At 53.6% G+C, this 15,468-nt stretch overlaps 8 protein-coding genes across 8 annotated transcripts, besides 3 other annotated features; 4 read left to right on the top strand and 4 right to left on the bottom strand.

Annotated features, from left to right (window-relative positions):
* Positions 1-411: 411 nt before the first annotated feature.
* On the top strand, positions 412-2,291 carry ACLA_007600 (nucleobase:cation symporter-2 family protein; the record flags this gene model as incomplete). Its single annotated transcript, XM_001273426.1, has 3 exons — positions 412-503; positions 570-736; positions 793-2,291. The coding sequence occupies 3 exons, from the start codon at positions 412-414 to the stop codon at positions 2,289-2,291; spliced, it is 1,758 nt and encodes a 585-aa protein (XP_001273427.1).
* A 182-nt stretch (positions 2,292-2,473) lies between these two features.
* ACLA_007590 (MOSC domain protein) lies at positions 2,474-4,014 on the bottom strand (the record flags this gene model as incomplete). The annotated part of the gene is made up of 2 exons (XM_001273425.1): positions 2,474-2,610; positions 2,658-4,014. The coding sequence occupies 2 exons, from the start codon at positions 4,012-4,014 to the stop codon at positions 2,474-2,476; spliced, it is 1,494 nt and encodes a 497-aa protein (XP_001273426.1).
* Positions 3,151-3,191: a microsatellite.
* A 453-nt stretch (positions 4,015-4,467) lies between the features above and the next one.
* ACLA_007580 (uncharacterized protein) lies at positions 4,468-5,868 on the top strand (the record flags this gene model as incomplete). The annotated part of the gene is made up of 5 exons (XM_001273424.1): positions 4,468-4,510; positions 4,571-4,793; positions 4,850-4,902; positions 4,958-5,598; positions 5,662-5,868. 5 exons carry the CDS (start codon positions 4,468-4,470, stop codon positions 5,866-5,868), a joined length of 1,167 nt encoding a protein of 388 aa, XP_001273425.1.
* A 248-nt stretch (positions 5,869-6,116) lies between these two features.
* ACLA_007570 (uncharacterized protein) lies at positions 6,117-7,163 on the bottom strand (the record flags this gene model as incomplete). Its single annotated transcript, XM_001273423.1, has 1 exon — positions 6,117-7,163. The coding sequence occupies one exon, from the start codon at positions 7,161-7,163 to the stop codon at positions 6,117-6,119; it is 1,047 nt and encodes a 348-aa protein (XP_001273424.1).
* A 166-nt stretch (positions 7,164-7,329) lies between these two features.
* Positions 7,330-7,357: a microsatellite.
* A 683-nt stretch (positions 7,358-8,040) lies between these two features.
* Positions 8,041-8,074: a microsatellite.
* A 786-nt stretch (positions 8,075-8,860) lies between these two features.
* On the bottom strand, positions 8,861-9,944 carry pre8 (proteasome core particle subunit alpha 2; the record flags this gene model as incomplete). Its single annotated transcript, XM_001273422.1, has 5 exons — positions 8,861-8,979; positions 9,041-9,646; positions 9,719-9,769; positions 9,821-9,840; positions 9,901-9,944. The coding sequence occupies 5 exons, from the start codon at positions 9,942-9,944 to the stop codon at positions 8,861-8,863; spliced, it is 840 nt and encodes a 279-aa protein (XP_001273423.1).
* A 484-nt stretch (positions 9,945-10,428) lies between these two features.
* On the top strand, positions 10,429-11,459 carry ACLA_007550 (E3 ubiquitin-protein ligase MARCH; the record flags this gene model as incomplete). Its single annotated transcript, XM_001273421.1, has 2 exons — positions 10,429-11,256; positions 11,310-11,459. The coding sequence occupies 2 exons, from the start codon at positions 10,429-10,431 to the stop codon at positions 11,457-11,459; spliced, it is 978 nt and encodes a 325-aa protein (XP_001273422.1).
* A 1,245-nt stretch (positions 11,460-12,704) lies between these two features.
* On the top strand, positions 12,705-14,229 carry ACLA_007540 (uncharacterized protein; the record flags this gene model as incomplete). The annotated part of the gene is made up of 2 exons (XM_001273420.1): positions 12,705-13,780; positions 13,860-14,229. The coding sequence occupies 2 exons, from the start codon at positions 12,705-12,707 to the stop codon at positions 14,227-14,229; spliced, it is 1,446 nt and encodes a 481-aa protein (XP_001273421.1).
* A 285-nt stretch (positions 14,230-14,514) lies between these two features.
* On the bottom strand, positions 14,515-15,215 carry ACLA_007530 (amidohydrolase family protein; the record flags this gene model as incomplete). The annotated part of the gene is made up of 3 exons (XM_001273419.1): positions 14,515-14,854; positions 14,940-15,115; positions 15,180-15,215. The coding sequence occupies 3 exons, from the start codon at positions 15,213-15,215 to the stop codon at positions 14,515-14,517; spliced, it is 552 nt and encodes a 183-aa protein (XP_001273420.1).
* Between the last annotated feature and the right edge of the window lie 253 nt (positions 15,216-15,468).

The raw sequence follows: 15,468 nt of genomic DNA, 5'->3' as shown, positions 1-15,468 counted from the left end.
ACACAGTATGCACGCGACGCGAGAGATAACCGTCGGGATTATTCGATTGTTTCACCCATCCCAGCTTTATCTCTCGGGATGTGCATCGCGATGTTCGCATCGTTGCGACCATGCTCTGCCTATATAGGAGTCACTGGTTCGTCCAGAACTGCGCAGTAGTATCTCATCCATCTCCATCTCCATCTCTTTGACTCGAACCTCGAATCTCGAATCCTAGTCCGACAACTGAGCCGTTGAACTTGACGGTGGCACATATCCGGTTTCCCCGCACGTTGCCTGTGATCGACTTATCTATCAGCTATACGTCAGACGTTACATTCCTTGACGAGGGAACGCCTTTAAAATTGCTTCGTTCTACATACTCTGCGAGCTCTGCGAAATCGAAGAAGCATTTTTTCCATTCATCGCAAAATGGAAGGGCCGGATCGGATTGGTCCCGATCATAGTCCGAAGCGGACGCTCCGTGACCGAGCCCGACGAGTGGTGAAAACTTGGACCACCAAGTGCGTTGATTCGTGTTCGAGGGATGAATTTCCGTGTGATCGCTAACATGTGTTTATTCATTGCAGAGAAGGATTGGTTGGAGATTATAACTATGCCTACTTGTTCACACCGAGAATCCCCTTCACCAAGCACGTACGAAAGACCGCACCGTTCTTCGGACTGCATGACCGTTTGCCGGTGTTGCTGGCCTTCATCTTGGGTCTCCAACATGCCCTAGCAATGTTGGCTGGAGGTGAGTCCTTCGTCTACCAGCCACAGCTCGTCCTTCGCTGATCACCTCTTCCCAAGTTATCTCTCCGCCTATCATCTTGGGTGGATCTAGCGGTGCAAACTTTGGAGACGAGGAGTATCAGTACCTGGTGTCGACGTCTCTGATCGTTTCTGGCCTGCTTTCCGCTGTGCAGATGACTCGCTTTCGCCTCTGGAAAACTCGATTCTTCATCGGTACCGGCTTGATCTCCGTCGTTGGCACTTCCTTCTCCACCATCACCGTCGCCTCGGGCACCTTCAGCCAGATGTACGCCTCCGGATACTGCCCCGTGGATGGCGAAGGAAATCGTCTCCCCTGCCCGAAAGGCTACGGAGCCATCCTCGGTACTGCATGCTTGTGCTCGCTGCTTGAGATCGGCCTATCCTTTATGAGCCCTAGGATCTTGAAACGCATCTTCCCGCCTCTAGTGACTGGTCCCACGGTTCTGCTGATCGGAGCAAGTCTGATCTCAAGTGGTATGAAGGACTGGGCTGGCGGTTCCGGCAGCTGTGGGTTTGATCCATCCGCCCGTGCTCTTTGCCCCAGTGCCAATGCACCCCATGCGCTGCCTTGGGGAAGTGCCGAGTTCATCGGTCTCGGCTTCTTGGTGTTTGTGACCATCATCCTCTGCGAGCGATTCGGTTCCCCCATCATGAAATCCTGCGCCGTGGTGATCGGTCTGCTGGTGGGATGCATCGTGGCCGCGGCCTGTGGTTACTTCGACCGATCCGGCATCGACGCGGCCCCGGTCGCCTCGTTCATCTGGCTGAAGACATTCCCGCTGACGATCTACGCGCCGCTGATCCTACCGTTCCTGGCACTGTACATCGTGATCATGATGGAATCGATCGGAGACATCACCGCCACCTGCGACGTCTCCCAGCTTGAGGTCGAGGGCGCCGAGTTTGATTCGCGCATCCAGGGTGGTGTCCTGGGCAACGGCCTGACGTGTCTGTTCGCCGGCCTGTGCACCATCACGCCCATGTCGGTCTTCGCCCAGAACAACGGCGTCATCGCGCTGACCAAGTGCGCCAACCGCAAGGCTGGCTACTGCTGCTGCTTCTTCCTCGTGGTCATGGGCGTCTTCGCCAAGTTCGCGGCCGCCATCGTGGCCATCCCCAAGCCGGTGCTCGGCGGCATGACCACCTTTCTGTTCTCGTCCGTGGCCATCTCCGGCATCCGCATCATCTCCACGATCCCCTTCACGCGCCGCAACCGGTTCATCCTGACGGCCGCGTTCGCCGTCGGCATGGCCGCCACTCTGGTTCCGGACTGGTTCTCCTACTTCTTCACCTACAGCGGTGACAACCATGCGCTACAGGGGTTGCTGAACGCGGTGGATCTCGTCATGGAGAACGGCTTCGCCATCACCGCGGTCATTGGACTGATCCTCAACCTCATCCTTCCCGAGGACCCGGAGGACGAGGCTGCCGTTGTGGAGGCCACCGAAACCCAGACTCCCACTGAAGCGATCAAGGGTGCTTCGGAGCCTTTCCCATATAAAGCGGAGCAGCTGCCTGGTCCTTCAAGAGTATGAGTTTGTGTGTGTGTCTTTGCTTGTATGCCTAAATTTGTTTCGATACCCTTCTTGCGGATAGTCTTTTTATATACACCATTTGAAATTTCATCTCGATCATTTATTCCCTTGTCGACCATGTTGGTCTCCTGTCATAGCTGCTTGCTTACCACCACGTCGAGATATTCATATCGTAGCAGATCCTAGACACCCTCGACCTTCTCCCCGGGGGCCAGCGACTTGAGATAGAAATGCTCCCCAATCTCCAGCACAGAAATCCTATCGCCCACGCGCACCGTAAACTCTACCAAAAGAACCCCGTTAGCCACCCACCCCATCCCTCAATCAGAAAGTCAAAAAGCACTGAAAACAACGGGGTCCACCAACCTTGCACCGCCGGAACACACTGCATACCCAGACACGCATTCGTCGGATCCCCCGGGTCAATCCGCCGGTAACTCTTCAGCGTGCGATCCGGCTCCGACGCATGCCTCACGCCCGTGTCGGGATCCACATTCGGCAGCCGACAGCGCAACGTCCGACAGACGGTATGGACCTCGACGCCGCGACCGCCCTCCCCGTCCCCGTCCTCGTCCCCCTTTCCCTTACCCTTGATCGAAATCCGCCTCCAGTGATCCTCCTCAAAAGCCCCCGGCCCTTCAACGACGATATTCGCCCGAAACCGCCGAACCGACAGCCGCGGGATCGCGCCCGCACAGCGCGCGCCCACGTCCCGCACGCTGGCCAGGTTGAGGATATGCAGCGGGTACGCGTCCGCGAAGCCCGTCACGGGCTGGAAGCCTAGCTGCCGCGCCGGCGGCGCATTGCGGAAGATGCGGCGGTGGTGGCGGGCGTCGACGCGGAAGAGGGTCAGGGGGCGAGTTGTAGTAGTAGTAGTAGCATCAGCAGCAGCAGTGGTAGCGGCGACGTCAGGCGGGGCCAGGAACTCCCGCAGGGACGGCGGGAGGTGGGCACCGTAGTCGAATGCGGTGGGGGTGTCCTTCCAGATGCGCACGGGGACGGCCGGGTAGGAGGCGTCGGGCGTGTCTGGCGGCGGCACGAGCGGGAGACGGCACGAGAGCTCTGCGGGGATGAGGCGAAGGGCGACGGCGAGGCTGGTGAGGCGCGCGGCGAGGACGGCGCTGGGACTGCGTCCGCGTGGCTGTGGTCGCGGGTAGAAGAGGACCAGCACGCCCTGCGACTGGACTTCGGGGAGATGCGGCGCGTAGTCTGGGGCCGTGGGGTCGGGGACCCAGAGCTCCGGGCGGAGGAGTGCGAGGCGGCTGTAGTGGCCGTTGCGGAGGGTGCGCGCATCCCAGTAGGGCTGGGCTTTCTCGTCGCTGGGGGTGAAGTACTCGGCGAAGCAGAATTGGCGGTCGAAGGCGAAGCCGGTTGCGACAACGTCGGCAACGTCCAGCTCCACCCCGGCGCAGCTCTTGATCGGGTAAGTGAAGAGGGCCTTGATGCGACATGGGGCTTGCTTGTCCCCGTTTGCGTTGTCATGGTCGCTCGCAAGTCCCTGGCTGTATTTCGGATCGAACTCGTCTTGCAGGTTGCTCCGATTTGAGGGCAGGCCGAGCTTTCGGCATCCTCTTGGGCGTGCAGAGTGGGCAGAGCGCCTTTGGAAGACGATGAAGACGAGGATCGGTAGGAAAGATAGCAGCAAGATTGCCGCGGTAGCAGGCGATGTCTTCACAGCATCTTGTTGGGAGTAGAAGAAACCGAGTATATTTTCATACCGCATTAGTGCGTTGCCTCGGAGAGACTCGAAGATCGAGCTCAATGACCACTTCTTATAATACGCAAAAAAACACTCGATTTCTCACCGTCAGGCTCGCAGGCGCAGTATCGACGCAGGCACCGAGTATACAGACATCTTCAGGCGGAAAGAGTGTGGGAAATCGAGGGAATTATCGAAATCGGGGCGAGATCGGAATCCGTCACCAACTCCCACTAGTTATCTCGGACTTGGCGCAGTCAGCAGCATCCTCATCGCATCCACCATCAGTCAGATCCCGATGGCTTGACATCGGCAACAAATCACAGGCTCCTCACTTTAGCTGTAGAACCTAGAGCCACGAAAGATGCAAGATCGGGACTGCGGCAATGCTCTGGATTGTGCTGCGAGAGTGTCCTTTCTTTTGATCCCGACAAGAACTTCACCTCTGGGTCTGACGACGCCACATCCAGTGTCGCGATGAGCACGCAGGATATTCTAGGTTTTGCCAGTCAGGAGCCGAGTAAGTCTCGAAAAGCTGTCACAATGATTACGATCGTTCATAGCTAATCCAGTCTTCCAGGTCGCGTCATATCTTTCCCTGCGTCGCAGTACCTGCACGCGTCTACCGCGTCGCCAGGTTCTGGTTCCATCTCCACAGGCCTGCCTCGGCTTGACGAGGCTATTTCTCCCGTCTCACTGGATGAATCGCCGGAGGCATCAGGTGAAGATGTGACAAGGGGTATTCTCTGCGGCCATGTCACCGAGGTCTTCGGGCCGCCTGGCGTGGGCAAGACGTCGCTGGCGTAAGTCTGGTTCTTGCCTAGGTCCCAGTTGTTGCAGTTTCTCATGTGCAAGCTAGTCTGACTCTTACTTCCAACGCTCTTCGCGAAGGTGGTAAAGTAGTCTGGATCGGTAACAAAAGGCTCTACCCTCATTTTCGAAGATGAATGCTAACAATGCCGCACAGACACCACCTCTCCACTTCCAAAGCTACGTCTGAAGAGCATGCTCTCAAAGTCGTTGGAAGCATCGGAGTCCTCCGAATCATCAGAACACCTCGTCGACAATCTGATATACTTCCGCGCCCAGTCCCTGCCTCATTTGCTGGCGCTTCTGCTCCGCCCGCCCAAAGGATTCCCACCCGAAGACACCAAACTCCTGGTCGTCGACTCGGTATCAGGGCCCTTTCCTTCGTACTTTATGGGCCCATCGGAGTTGAAATCCCGTCTGGCCCAGGCAAAAGTCACAGATAAGGCCCAGGTACAATGGCTCATGAACCGGAAGTGGAACGTCACGAGCGAATTGGCAAATCAGCTGATGAAGCTGGCAGCCGCGCAGTCCCTGGCCGTGCTCGTTGTCAATCAAACTCACACCAAGATCAAAGGCCAGCCACGTGCTACGCTCACCCCGCTACTTGCAGGAGGCCCGTGGGAGAACAGCGTGTACACCCGCATCGCGCTGTACCGCGCCTTCGCTGTCGATGACGACAGCGGAGCAGAGCCGCAGTCTGCTCCAAGAAGTGTCCGGTATGCGGAGGTCTTGAAGCGAGGCGGGAAGAGCGTGACGGTGAGGCTGGACGAGAATATCGTGCCCTTCACAATTGAATCAGTCAGTGCCACCCCATGCTGGGAGCCCTGAGTCTTTGGACATCGGCTGACGGATCGGAAACAGGATTGTTTACGTGGGACGGACACGAATCAGCCGTCTCGCGCTGTTGCACCACAGCCAACTGAGGAATCGCTCCGGGTGGGCCAACGGAAGCGGAAGGTGGAGGAGATCGCTGATAGCCAGGATGAAGACGATTCGGACCAGGAATTTGGATGGATTAATGGTGACGACACCAGCCTGCTTGAAGGGCCCGCTGATGAGGACTCTTAGAACGATGGCAGAACGGCTTGGTAGGTTGTTCTACGTCTGTGATCAATCTATCCATAAGGCTGATTTGTTCTCAGGGCGCTGCAGCATCAATATATGGAGTGCCTCATCTCATGCTCCAATGCAACAGGATACAACTGCTCGACTTCGCTAATAAGCACGCTAAATCATCTCGTAAAAGAGCATGACACCACAAAATCAACATGCCACCGTAATCATCAAGAACAACATCAGTGCACAATTAAGAAACCTCAAACCATTCGCTGACCGTCACCTCCGCGCGGCCGTCGCTCGATCCAAGTGGAAAACTCGGTCATTGCGAGTATCTTCCCGTCCGGGATCCGCCCCTCGAAATGTTCCGCGGTGGCCGTCTGGACCTTTCTATTCCCGGCGGCATTGTTGGCCGAGATCTCACAGATATTCCCATCCCCCATTACACCGGCTTGGTTACCCCTGTCATTTGGACCGGCATGAAACTCCAACGAACAGAGATGCACGGAATCCCTGACCATAATGGGCCGTCTATTCCCATGGATCACGTCGACGAGCCTGCCGAGGACCGCGAATTCCAGCTTCAGCTTGAGGCTGTAGATCGCGCCCTTGAGTGTGATCTGGACGGCGTAGTAGCTGGCGTACTCGAGGCCCAGCAGAGCCATATCCATCAGGACGATGATGATATTGATGCCGACGAGCTGGTACATGATGCGCTGCTTGTCCTTGTCCGAGCCAAGCCGGAGCAGCTTCACCGTCTCCCAGACATACAGGCTCGAGATGACCACCTCCTGGATCGTGAAGCCGGTCATCTGCAGCTTCTCCATGATGTTGTAACCCTGGACGAAGACGGGCGAGCGGTCGACGACGTTGGACCCGTACGTCAGGACCGTGGTGGGGATGTGTAGTAGGAAGACGTTTGCGATGATCATCACCAGCACGCGGCGCAGGACCCGCTCGTCGCGCAGGACAAGATGCAGGCGCGAGTACAGGACGAAGGCCTGGCCGGTGACCATCGTCCACCAGCCGATGCTGAGCATCGTGACGGATAAGGTGGAGTTGGCGGAGGTGAAGAATTTGAGCAGGAACCCCAGCGAGTATGGGACCACCCCGAAACATCCGGAGAGGAGCAGGCTCCAGAAATACAGGCCCCGCCAGCGGCGGAAAGTCGAGAGCACGAGGACGACCAGCTCAACCACATTGTAGAAGGAAATGGCGCTGAAGATGAACAGCACCGCTTTGAGCCCGTCTCGGTGGTTTGCAAGCTCCCCTGAGATACCGTCCAGAGGATCTTGAGTTGTCGACATTGTCTCTTCTTATCGCCTTATTGCCAAAGCAGCGGAATAACACCTCTTCCACTATTTTTACCTACCTTAGCATTTGCTCTAGACATCAGCAGTAGTCGGGGGAATAAATACTCACAGATCATCAAACATCAACACCATCCATTCAGGGAGTCGAAGATCGAGTGATAACAACGACAACGACAACGACAACAACAGTGACATCCAAATTGTATCTTCTCACTCCTGAACCGCAGCACCCTCAGTTGGATCAAGACCCCTGCCTCATTCAATTCCTTCCCCTAACTCTTGCCCTTCACGATGCAGGGTAAAAGATGCGATGCTGAATCCAAGCCCAAACGGAAACCAGCCACAGGATATTTCATGACACAGAATCATCCAAAAACACAAAATCCGCCCCGGAAAAGCGAGTAGATAGAGGACCATGCCGATACAGACCAGACGACGCAGACCGCGAACAGCCACCCGGGAAGCAAGCTCAGCGCTTTCTTCAATGTTGGGGTGGTACAGTCCGACTCCCACCGACGGGAGACGTCCTTTTTTTTTCGCTCCTTATTGCTGTGTAGCCTTCATGCTTCTGCTTTACTATCTGGCTGATTCAAGCAAACAAGAATAGAGTTCATGTGTACTGTAGGTACTCTGGCAATAAAGAGAAGGAGAAAATAGGAAAGGAGGAAAAAAAAAAATGAAAGAAAAATTGCAAGAATCTTCCCTTTGTTATCATGCTTTTCCCGTCTAGACTCTAACTAGCCCAGGCGCGAGGACCAGGGCTGTGAGTGTATAACAAGAATTATTTCCAAACACATCCAAAACGTGCAGTGGCATCCAGCGCTTACCGTGCTCCAAACCCCCTCAAAAAGCAAAAGCAGCGGGAAACACTAAGAAAACGAGAAAAAAAGAAAGAAAAAAAGAAAAGATCCGAATCTCGACGACGTGTCATGAAAGAGATACCGCTGGTCCTTGCACGAGAGAGAGAGAAAGAGAGAGGGGGGGGGGCGTGTGCAGTGAGGATGGGGAAAACTCACTTGACTCAGTGACGATGGCATTGACTGAGCCACTGACAGGAGGAGGACATGATTTATCACACGGTTTGGGCCGCAGCTGTAGGACAGACTATGCATTGGCCCGCCAATCGGCACGTCGAGTCCAGAAGAGTGTTACAAGGATTGTGGGAAGAACAGCTGTCTCGACGGCACCATGAGGTCCTTTTGCCCTTGCCCTGAGGTTCACGGATGATGAGCTGCATCATGCCTTGGGGATCATGGAATCTACAAGTCAATGCGTTAAATGAAGGAGCAAAAGAACGGAGCACGAAACCGTTGGTCCAGAGCGCGGCCTACGCATTGTGGGAGGTTAACGGCATGTCTGCGACACTCGTCTGGGGAAATTGGGGCTTTTGGTGACCTCATCTGCAACGGTTGGTTGCATTGCATTTCAATTCGTGATGTTTATCTATTAGGGTGCAAAAGTCAAAGTGTACCGCAGACACCCTTCTGATTTCTGTCTAGACGCGGGTTCAACGGTCATCTGAGTGCGTTACCAGAAGGTTCTCACCAGGCAATGTCTGGTTTCGGATAGTGGCTCTCGGACAATGCATGCGAGGGATTGCGAAGTCCGCGGGTAGCCTCATCAAGACTTGGAATTCGTCTATCGAAGTACATGGGTCGCCAGAGTCAAAAACCGTACCAACATAAAACCCATCATAGATTGGTGAGATAGTCCTCGATCTCCTCTTTGGTCAACTTCCTGAACCGAGGGCCCCTGGCTCCTTCAACCCCTTCATATCCCAGAAGGTGATCCGCAGGAGGGCCAACGATGCCTAAGAGAGTCAGTCCTGCGCCTAACGTGCGATGTCATGATTCAAGTCATGGAGAACCTACCGATCTCTATTGTGTCCCCGTTCATCTCGCCCTCGATGGTCTCTTTCAGGGTGAGAAGGGCGATGTGGATGGCATCCTCAAGTTCCAGCCCCTCTGTGTAGCGTTTTTCGAGGAATGTCTTGGCGCTTGTTGCGTGCTTTCCGATGGCCGTGGCCTTCCAGGGATAGTAACTGCCACTGGGGTCGACCTGATACAGGCTCGGGCCGCCCTTCAGGATACCACCGGTCTTTCCGGTTGCCTTCTTGAGCTCGCCCTCCTGATCGCCACGCTGAGCTTCCCCTGTCTCGGGCTCGATTCCCTCATCCCAACCCGCAATCAGCAAACTGACACCGTATGGTCGAACACCACCAGACTGTGTTGCTTCCTGCACGACACGTGCAACGTCTTGCACCAGTATCCGAGTAGGAGGGTACTCATTATAGATGCGCTTGTATCCGGTGTGGGAGACCTTGCGGGCCTTGTCGACCAACACACGATAGTCCGGTCCCATACCAGCGTAGACCATACCGATGTCGGGCGTGATGAGGGAGATCTTGGAAAGGGAGGGAGGGTCGATGAGAGGGGAGGAGGACTTCTTTTCGGTAGCGAGGACAATTCCATTTGTCGCTGTGGAGAGGCAGGATAAGTTAAGAAGCTATCCTCCAAGCAGACACAATCAATACTGAATGATGCTCGTACCTTTAATGCCGAGGGCAGTTACACCTTGGTTGACAGCGTTCAAGGCATATTCTGGGTACAGTCAGCGCGAATACGACAAGACCAAAGAGACAAAAGTAGTACCAATTTGTACCAGCTTCCCACTGCGAGCTACTGTTAGCACTCATCCAGTACAAGTGTCACCTGCTCCGAGCTGCTCTTACCTGGGGGAGAAGGTGGTCAGCGAGAAGGAGTAACGGTCAGCCATGGGGTCGATTTGGCACTTCCACAAGCTTAAATCAAGACAATAATGCTTTCAAAAAGAGCGATGAGATGGATATTGAGATAGAATAAGGTTGTGGGAATCCCAGTTGAAGCTTCCCTCTCTTGAGCAGCAGGCGGCAGGATGTTGACGCAGCAGCAGCTTTGGCTCCATCCGCTCATCTGCCAAGCTGCGTCGGGGGCGGTGACGCTACTGAGCGGCTTACGTGAGCAGCCGTGCTCTTCTTCGACCTCCAGAAAGAAAGCTCCACATCGCTTCTTTTAAGCTGGAGGGTTTTTTTCCCCCCTTCTCTTCGTTTCTGTTCCTTCGCCTGTTTGCTTTCACGCACAATATATCTCCTCCCATACATTGTCGCTTGTTCTGTACAATTCATCTGAGTTGCTACTTGATGTTCCCTCGCGTCTCACTGGGTCTCTGGTAGATTTGGTTGATATGCTGTGGCCTAGACTTCTTGATCGTCTAGTGCAGAATGAATGTGCATAATGAGCCACTCTGGCAGTGGCCTTCAAGCATTCCTTCTAATCCTCCAATGAACTCGGAGGCAGATCAAGCATCGCAAGAGACTCATCAAGCCAGTAATACGGACCCGACTCCCTCGGAATCTCCCAGGAAGACCTACCCCCATCGTACTTGTCGCATCTGCCTGGAAACGGTCCCTCCGACTTTTCATCCTCCTTCCGAGAACCTCCCCGGGTTTCTGCAACCCAAACCGCGTGTTGTCTACGAGTCCGCTGATCCCGAGCTCGGTCGTCTCCTGCGCCCCTGCAAATGCAAAGGATCCTCACGTTATGTCCACGAGGGATGTCTGCAGTCTTGGCGGCATGCGGACCCCGATTATGGCAAAAGGAACTATTGGCAGTGCCCGACTTGTGGCTTTCAGTACCGGCTGGAGCGGTTGAAATGGGCGCACTGGATCAATAGCACACTGACGCAGATCGGATTAACTCTGAGCATTTTGTTATTAACTGTGTTTTCTCTTGGTTTCGTTGCTGACCCGATCATCAATCTCTATGTGGACCCTGTTGAGACAATATTTCATACAGAATACTGGGAGTCTAGTACTGTGTCCCAGGCATTGCCAGCGGAGACAAGGGCATCTTGGATAGAGCATTTTGTCAAGGGACTCGCCTCGCTCGGCGTCCTGTCCTTCATCAAAGCGATTCTTGCATTGACCCCATGGCATTGGTTGAATCTGCGCACCTCGGGTGTCGTCAGTAGTGGCAGGACCACCGGCAGGAGTAGGGTAGCTTCAATCAGCTGGGTAATCATCTTGATTGGTGTCCTTAGCTTCCTCTGGGTAGGTCATCATGTTAACGGTTCGATCAATGCATTGCTAAACGTGCCTCTTAGGCTGTTTGGAAGGGAGTCAGGACGTGGAGTCGCAAGATGTTGGAAAAGGCCGGCGAACGCGTCATGGATGTCCCGTTGCCCGACGATGAAGATGAGGATGCATCATCCTCTTCTGCCGAACCGCATGAGCCATCAAAAAAGGATAATTGATCACGTGTATTCACGATGGCATTCATCCTTCTGGGCTGTACATCAGCCATCGTCCCCAACGCACTACTTTAAGTTGTCACGCTCCTTGCCAATGAGGTGCCAATTAGTCAATGTGCGAAGAACGACATTGGTCCTTTTTAAATCCCAGGTTTCATCTGAGAAGTAGTGCATTCGAGACAGAACGTTTTGTTCTATTCTTTCTTGCTCTGCTTCGTCAATCAGATGAGCTCAGGGGGGATCATCAAGCTGCATTCTTGACTTATCAATACAGGACACTCCAATCGTGAGCGCTTCTGGATCGAGATGCGGTACATAATATCGTCCCTATAGTTGTAGTTATTAATCCTTTGAGTTTTGAATATCACTCAATGCCAATATATGCTGATGGCTTACCTCTATCCTTAGCGTGCCCATGGCATGTACTATTATCACAAAGTTGTCTCGACAATACCGCGGTGTCTCTTCCATCCTTTGCTTCTGCAGCATTAGAATTACGGTGGATACCTGATATGCGAATCCTGCGACCCAGAGTGTCAGCGCTTCACCACAAAAAGAGAAATAGTACGAAGGGGGAGACCTCCAGAGCCCCAACAGTCAGCCCATATCATGTCTTCGTGGTGCCTGGACGGTCTCCATGATCACGTAAATCGACCGGTTTTTTGGCTTTTGCTATATCTGTTGGAGAATATCTCCTACACTGGCTTCAGGAAGCATCTCTTTCGAATTGGGTATCCTCGCTCGAGGGAAAATCGAACTTGATCTCAAAGGTAAGGTCTTCCAGAAAGTTGAAACAATATTGACACCTTTGCGTACTGATCAGACGCCCAAAGATAGAAGGTAGATCTTCATTATGGCAAAACGCATAATGTAGATGATTCTTCAATCACCATGACCATGCGCGATTTTATTCTTGATTTCTCTTTCTGAGGACATCTTGATGGAAACATCCGTGAACCTACACTTCAAAACAGGGTAATTCCTTCACTGAGATGGGATCTTCCTGTTCTTCGTCCCTCTACAGTGAATTCTGTGTGGAGATTTCCGAGAGATACAGAGCTTGTGAGCATTCACAGTGATGTGATCTTCCTCACCAACCAGCAGCATCCCTCATATAAAAGATGCCTTTTTCCCACCATTCCCAATCGTTCTTGGACACCATATTTCTGCCGCTATCGACAGTGAACTCTGCATATCAGTTTATTTGACCTCAGAGGATCGATTTCATTGTGTTGAACTCATCTCAAAATGGGTGACAATCTTCACCAACACATACCCTCCTCCTCAGACATTGAGGACAACCTGCGCCCTGCCACTCCTGAAGGACAAAGCTCTACCAGCGACAATTCTCCGGATTCCATCAATGGACTTGTGGAGCGTCTCAAGGCTCAACTTGGTATAGGCAGCTCAAGCGCCACCTCTGATGTGCTTCCCACCCTTGAGGGCAGGCTTGTCGACGCCATACCTGGTCAGCCAATTGCGCTTGATGACTATGATGATGAAGAGGACGATGCTTCCGTCATACTTGCCATGGTGGCTGTGGATTTCGAAAATGGCACTGCTGGCCGCCGTAGCAGGGGCAACTCAGATGCAACCATCGGCGTTGTCAGTCCAATGCTCCGGGTTGCTACTCTTGAGACTGATCTTGAGCCCTTCCCTGACTACTGGGAGTCCTGTGAGAACAACCAATCCGTTGTCAACACAGCACACGAGGCATCCTACAAACACGCCATGTCCAAGGTTGTCGAAGAGGTCGTGCGCTTCAAAGAGATTGACACCCGCCTCACCACTCCTCCTGTCCTTACACTCGACGCTTCCACCGATCCTACTATCAACGACCCTGAGACCGATTCAGACTCAGAGACTTCCATTGAGCCAGATAGAAACGGATCAACCTCACCTACTGAATCCGTGGCATCTGATGCATCAGTGGAAACGGTCGTTCCTCCTCCGACAACTATCTTTCACGAAACCAAAGCTGATTTAATTGAGGATATCCAAGCCATGCTACGAAATGACCAAGTGAAGCCCGAACTGATGAACCATATCATTGGCATGACGAACATGGTCCTTTGGATGGAGTACATTCTTTTCCCTGGTTCGAACACTGCCTCGCCACCAGCGAACTTCTATTCCGCCGAGGACAGCAGCATCGTGCATCTCATGATTGAAGAAATGTCCGGTTATCTCACGGGTCGCCGCAATCATTTGCAATCCAGGCTGGGAGAAATGCGCAGAGCGAGATTCGCCATGGCGGAGATTGCATCGACTACATGGTTGTCTACACACGCTCGCTATCAGTACATGGCCGAGCTTGTCTCTGCGTAAGTCAGTTTCATTCACCTCCAGAGATCTACACAGCTAATCGATTGGATTAAATAGCTACCTTATAAAGCCAGACAGGACCGAAGTACGTCTGCTGTTTACTTTGTACGACTTGTACGATATCACTGTCTGTACGCCTTTTTCCAAACCGGACTCCAACTCGACCTCCAACCAAGAGCATCTCAGTACCGAGCGCGAGGAATTGTCTGAGCTTCTGTCCTCACTCCGAAGTGTGTTCAATGATGCCATTGATGAGTTCCAGGAGTATTGCAATTCTGTGGCTTTCATGAAAGAGGAATACGCCACTCCCCTTCACAGGCACTTCCTCAACAACCCTGGTGCATGCATTGAGCGGTGGAAGGAAGGTCAGCTGAAGCTGAAGCGCGAGATAGAGCGGAATGAAATGGCTCGGCTGAGACGCCTTGGGGGAGGAAACGCGCAGATTTGATTGACTTTGAGATGTGGTTGAGCTTAGGTTGGACTATTGGTACTGGCGTGAGGGACGGGAGATTGAACTGGGTGAAACTATGTTAACGCATCACGATGTAACGAGGGAACTGGCTATGCTTCTCATGTATTGGATTTTGAATACGCAAAGGAATCTCAGATAGCTACAATTCGGAAAAAAGAAAAAAAGATTCAAGCAGAACAAACATCCTCACGCCCAATCTTCAACCGATCCATCAGATTCAACTCAGCATTGTCGAACCAGTCGCACGCATCCGCAAAGGTCTCAAACGGATAGTCGATCGAGAACAAGATCCGATCCGCTCCAACCTCCGCCATGTAGAAATTCAGTGTCGTCATTGAGAAATGCCCGGACGTAGTTGATCCACAGATTCCGCGCAAAGTACTCGCGGATCGTCCTCTTGCACGTCGCCGCCAGACCCAGCTGCTTCTTCCAGTCCTCGAACCAGTAGTTGATCCGCCACATGTCGAAGGGGATGTGCTCGCCCAGATGGGCCAGGATGATCTGCAGCGCCGGGTGCCGGTCAAACACACCGTTGGTCACCATGCCGAGCACATGCAGGCTGACGCCGTGCGCGAAGCTCAGCGGGCGGGCCCAGGAGCCACTTACGGTCCGCCCAAAGTTTCTCGTAGATGTTGCCCGTGGGGTTACGCGGGTGCAGATATAGCGGCACGTCGAGCTCGGTGCACGTCTGCCAGAAACTATCCCATTCCGGCTGGTCGTAGAAGATCATGTCGTCGCCGTCGGGGGGCCGGCGCGCTGTGTATCGTTGACCAGGGCGCCGAGGAAGCCGTGCTACTGCACGCAGCGGCGGAGCTCGGCGGCGGCTTCTTGTGGATTGTGCATGGATAGTGTACTGCAGCGACTGTTAGCATTTGAACGGTTTGCGGAGGGGGGAGGGGGAGGGGGGAAGGGGGTATGCCGCATACGCAAATGCTTCGAAGCGATCGGGGCTTCGCCTTCATTTGCTCCGCGATGTAATCATTGATTTTCAGGACCGGTTGAGAAGAGACTTGCCCGCCACCGAGTCTTTTCTTCGAAGCGGGGGAGCGCGAAGGCTTCCTCGAGCGCGATCTTTCCAAGCATTGCTGAAGGATATAGTTGAGGGGCTTGCTCGGGTTCTTTGATGGGAAAATGGGTTGAGGAGGAATCGATAAATGCACGACTATGTTATGAACTCAAGATTGAAGGGGATGGGGTTGTTTAAATCCGATCCTT

This window comes from Aspergillus clavatus, genomic scaffold, assembly GCF_000002715.2.
Source record: "Aspergillus clavatus NRRL 1 1099423829797 genomic scaffold, whole genome shotgun sequence".
NCBI classification, from domain to species: Eukaryota; Fungi; Ascomycota; class Eurotiomycetes; order Eurotiales; family Aspergillaceae; genus Aspergillus; species Aspergillus clavatus.
Note: the sequence above shows the minus strand (reverse complement) of the source record. Positions and strands in the feature narration are given on the sequence as shown.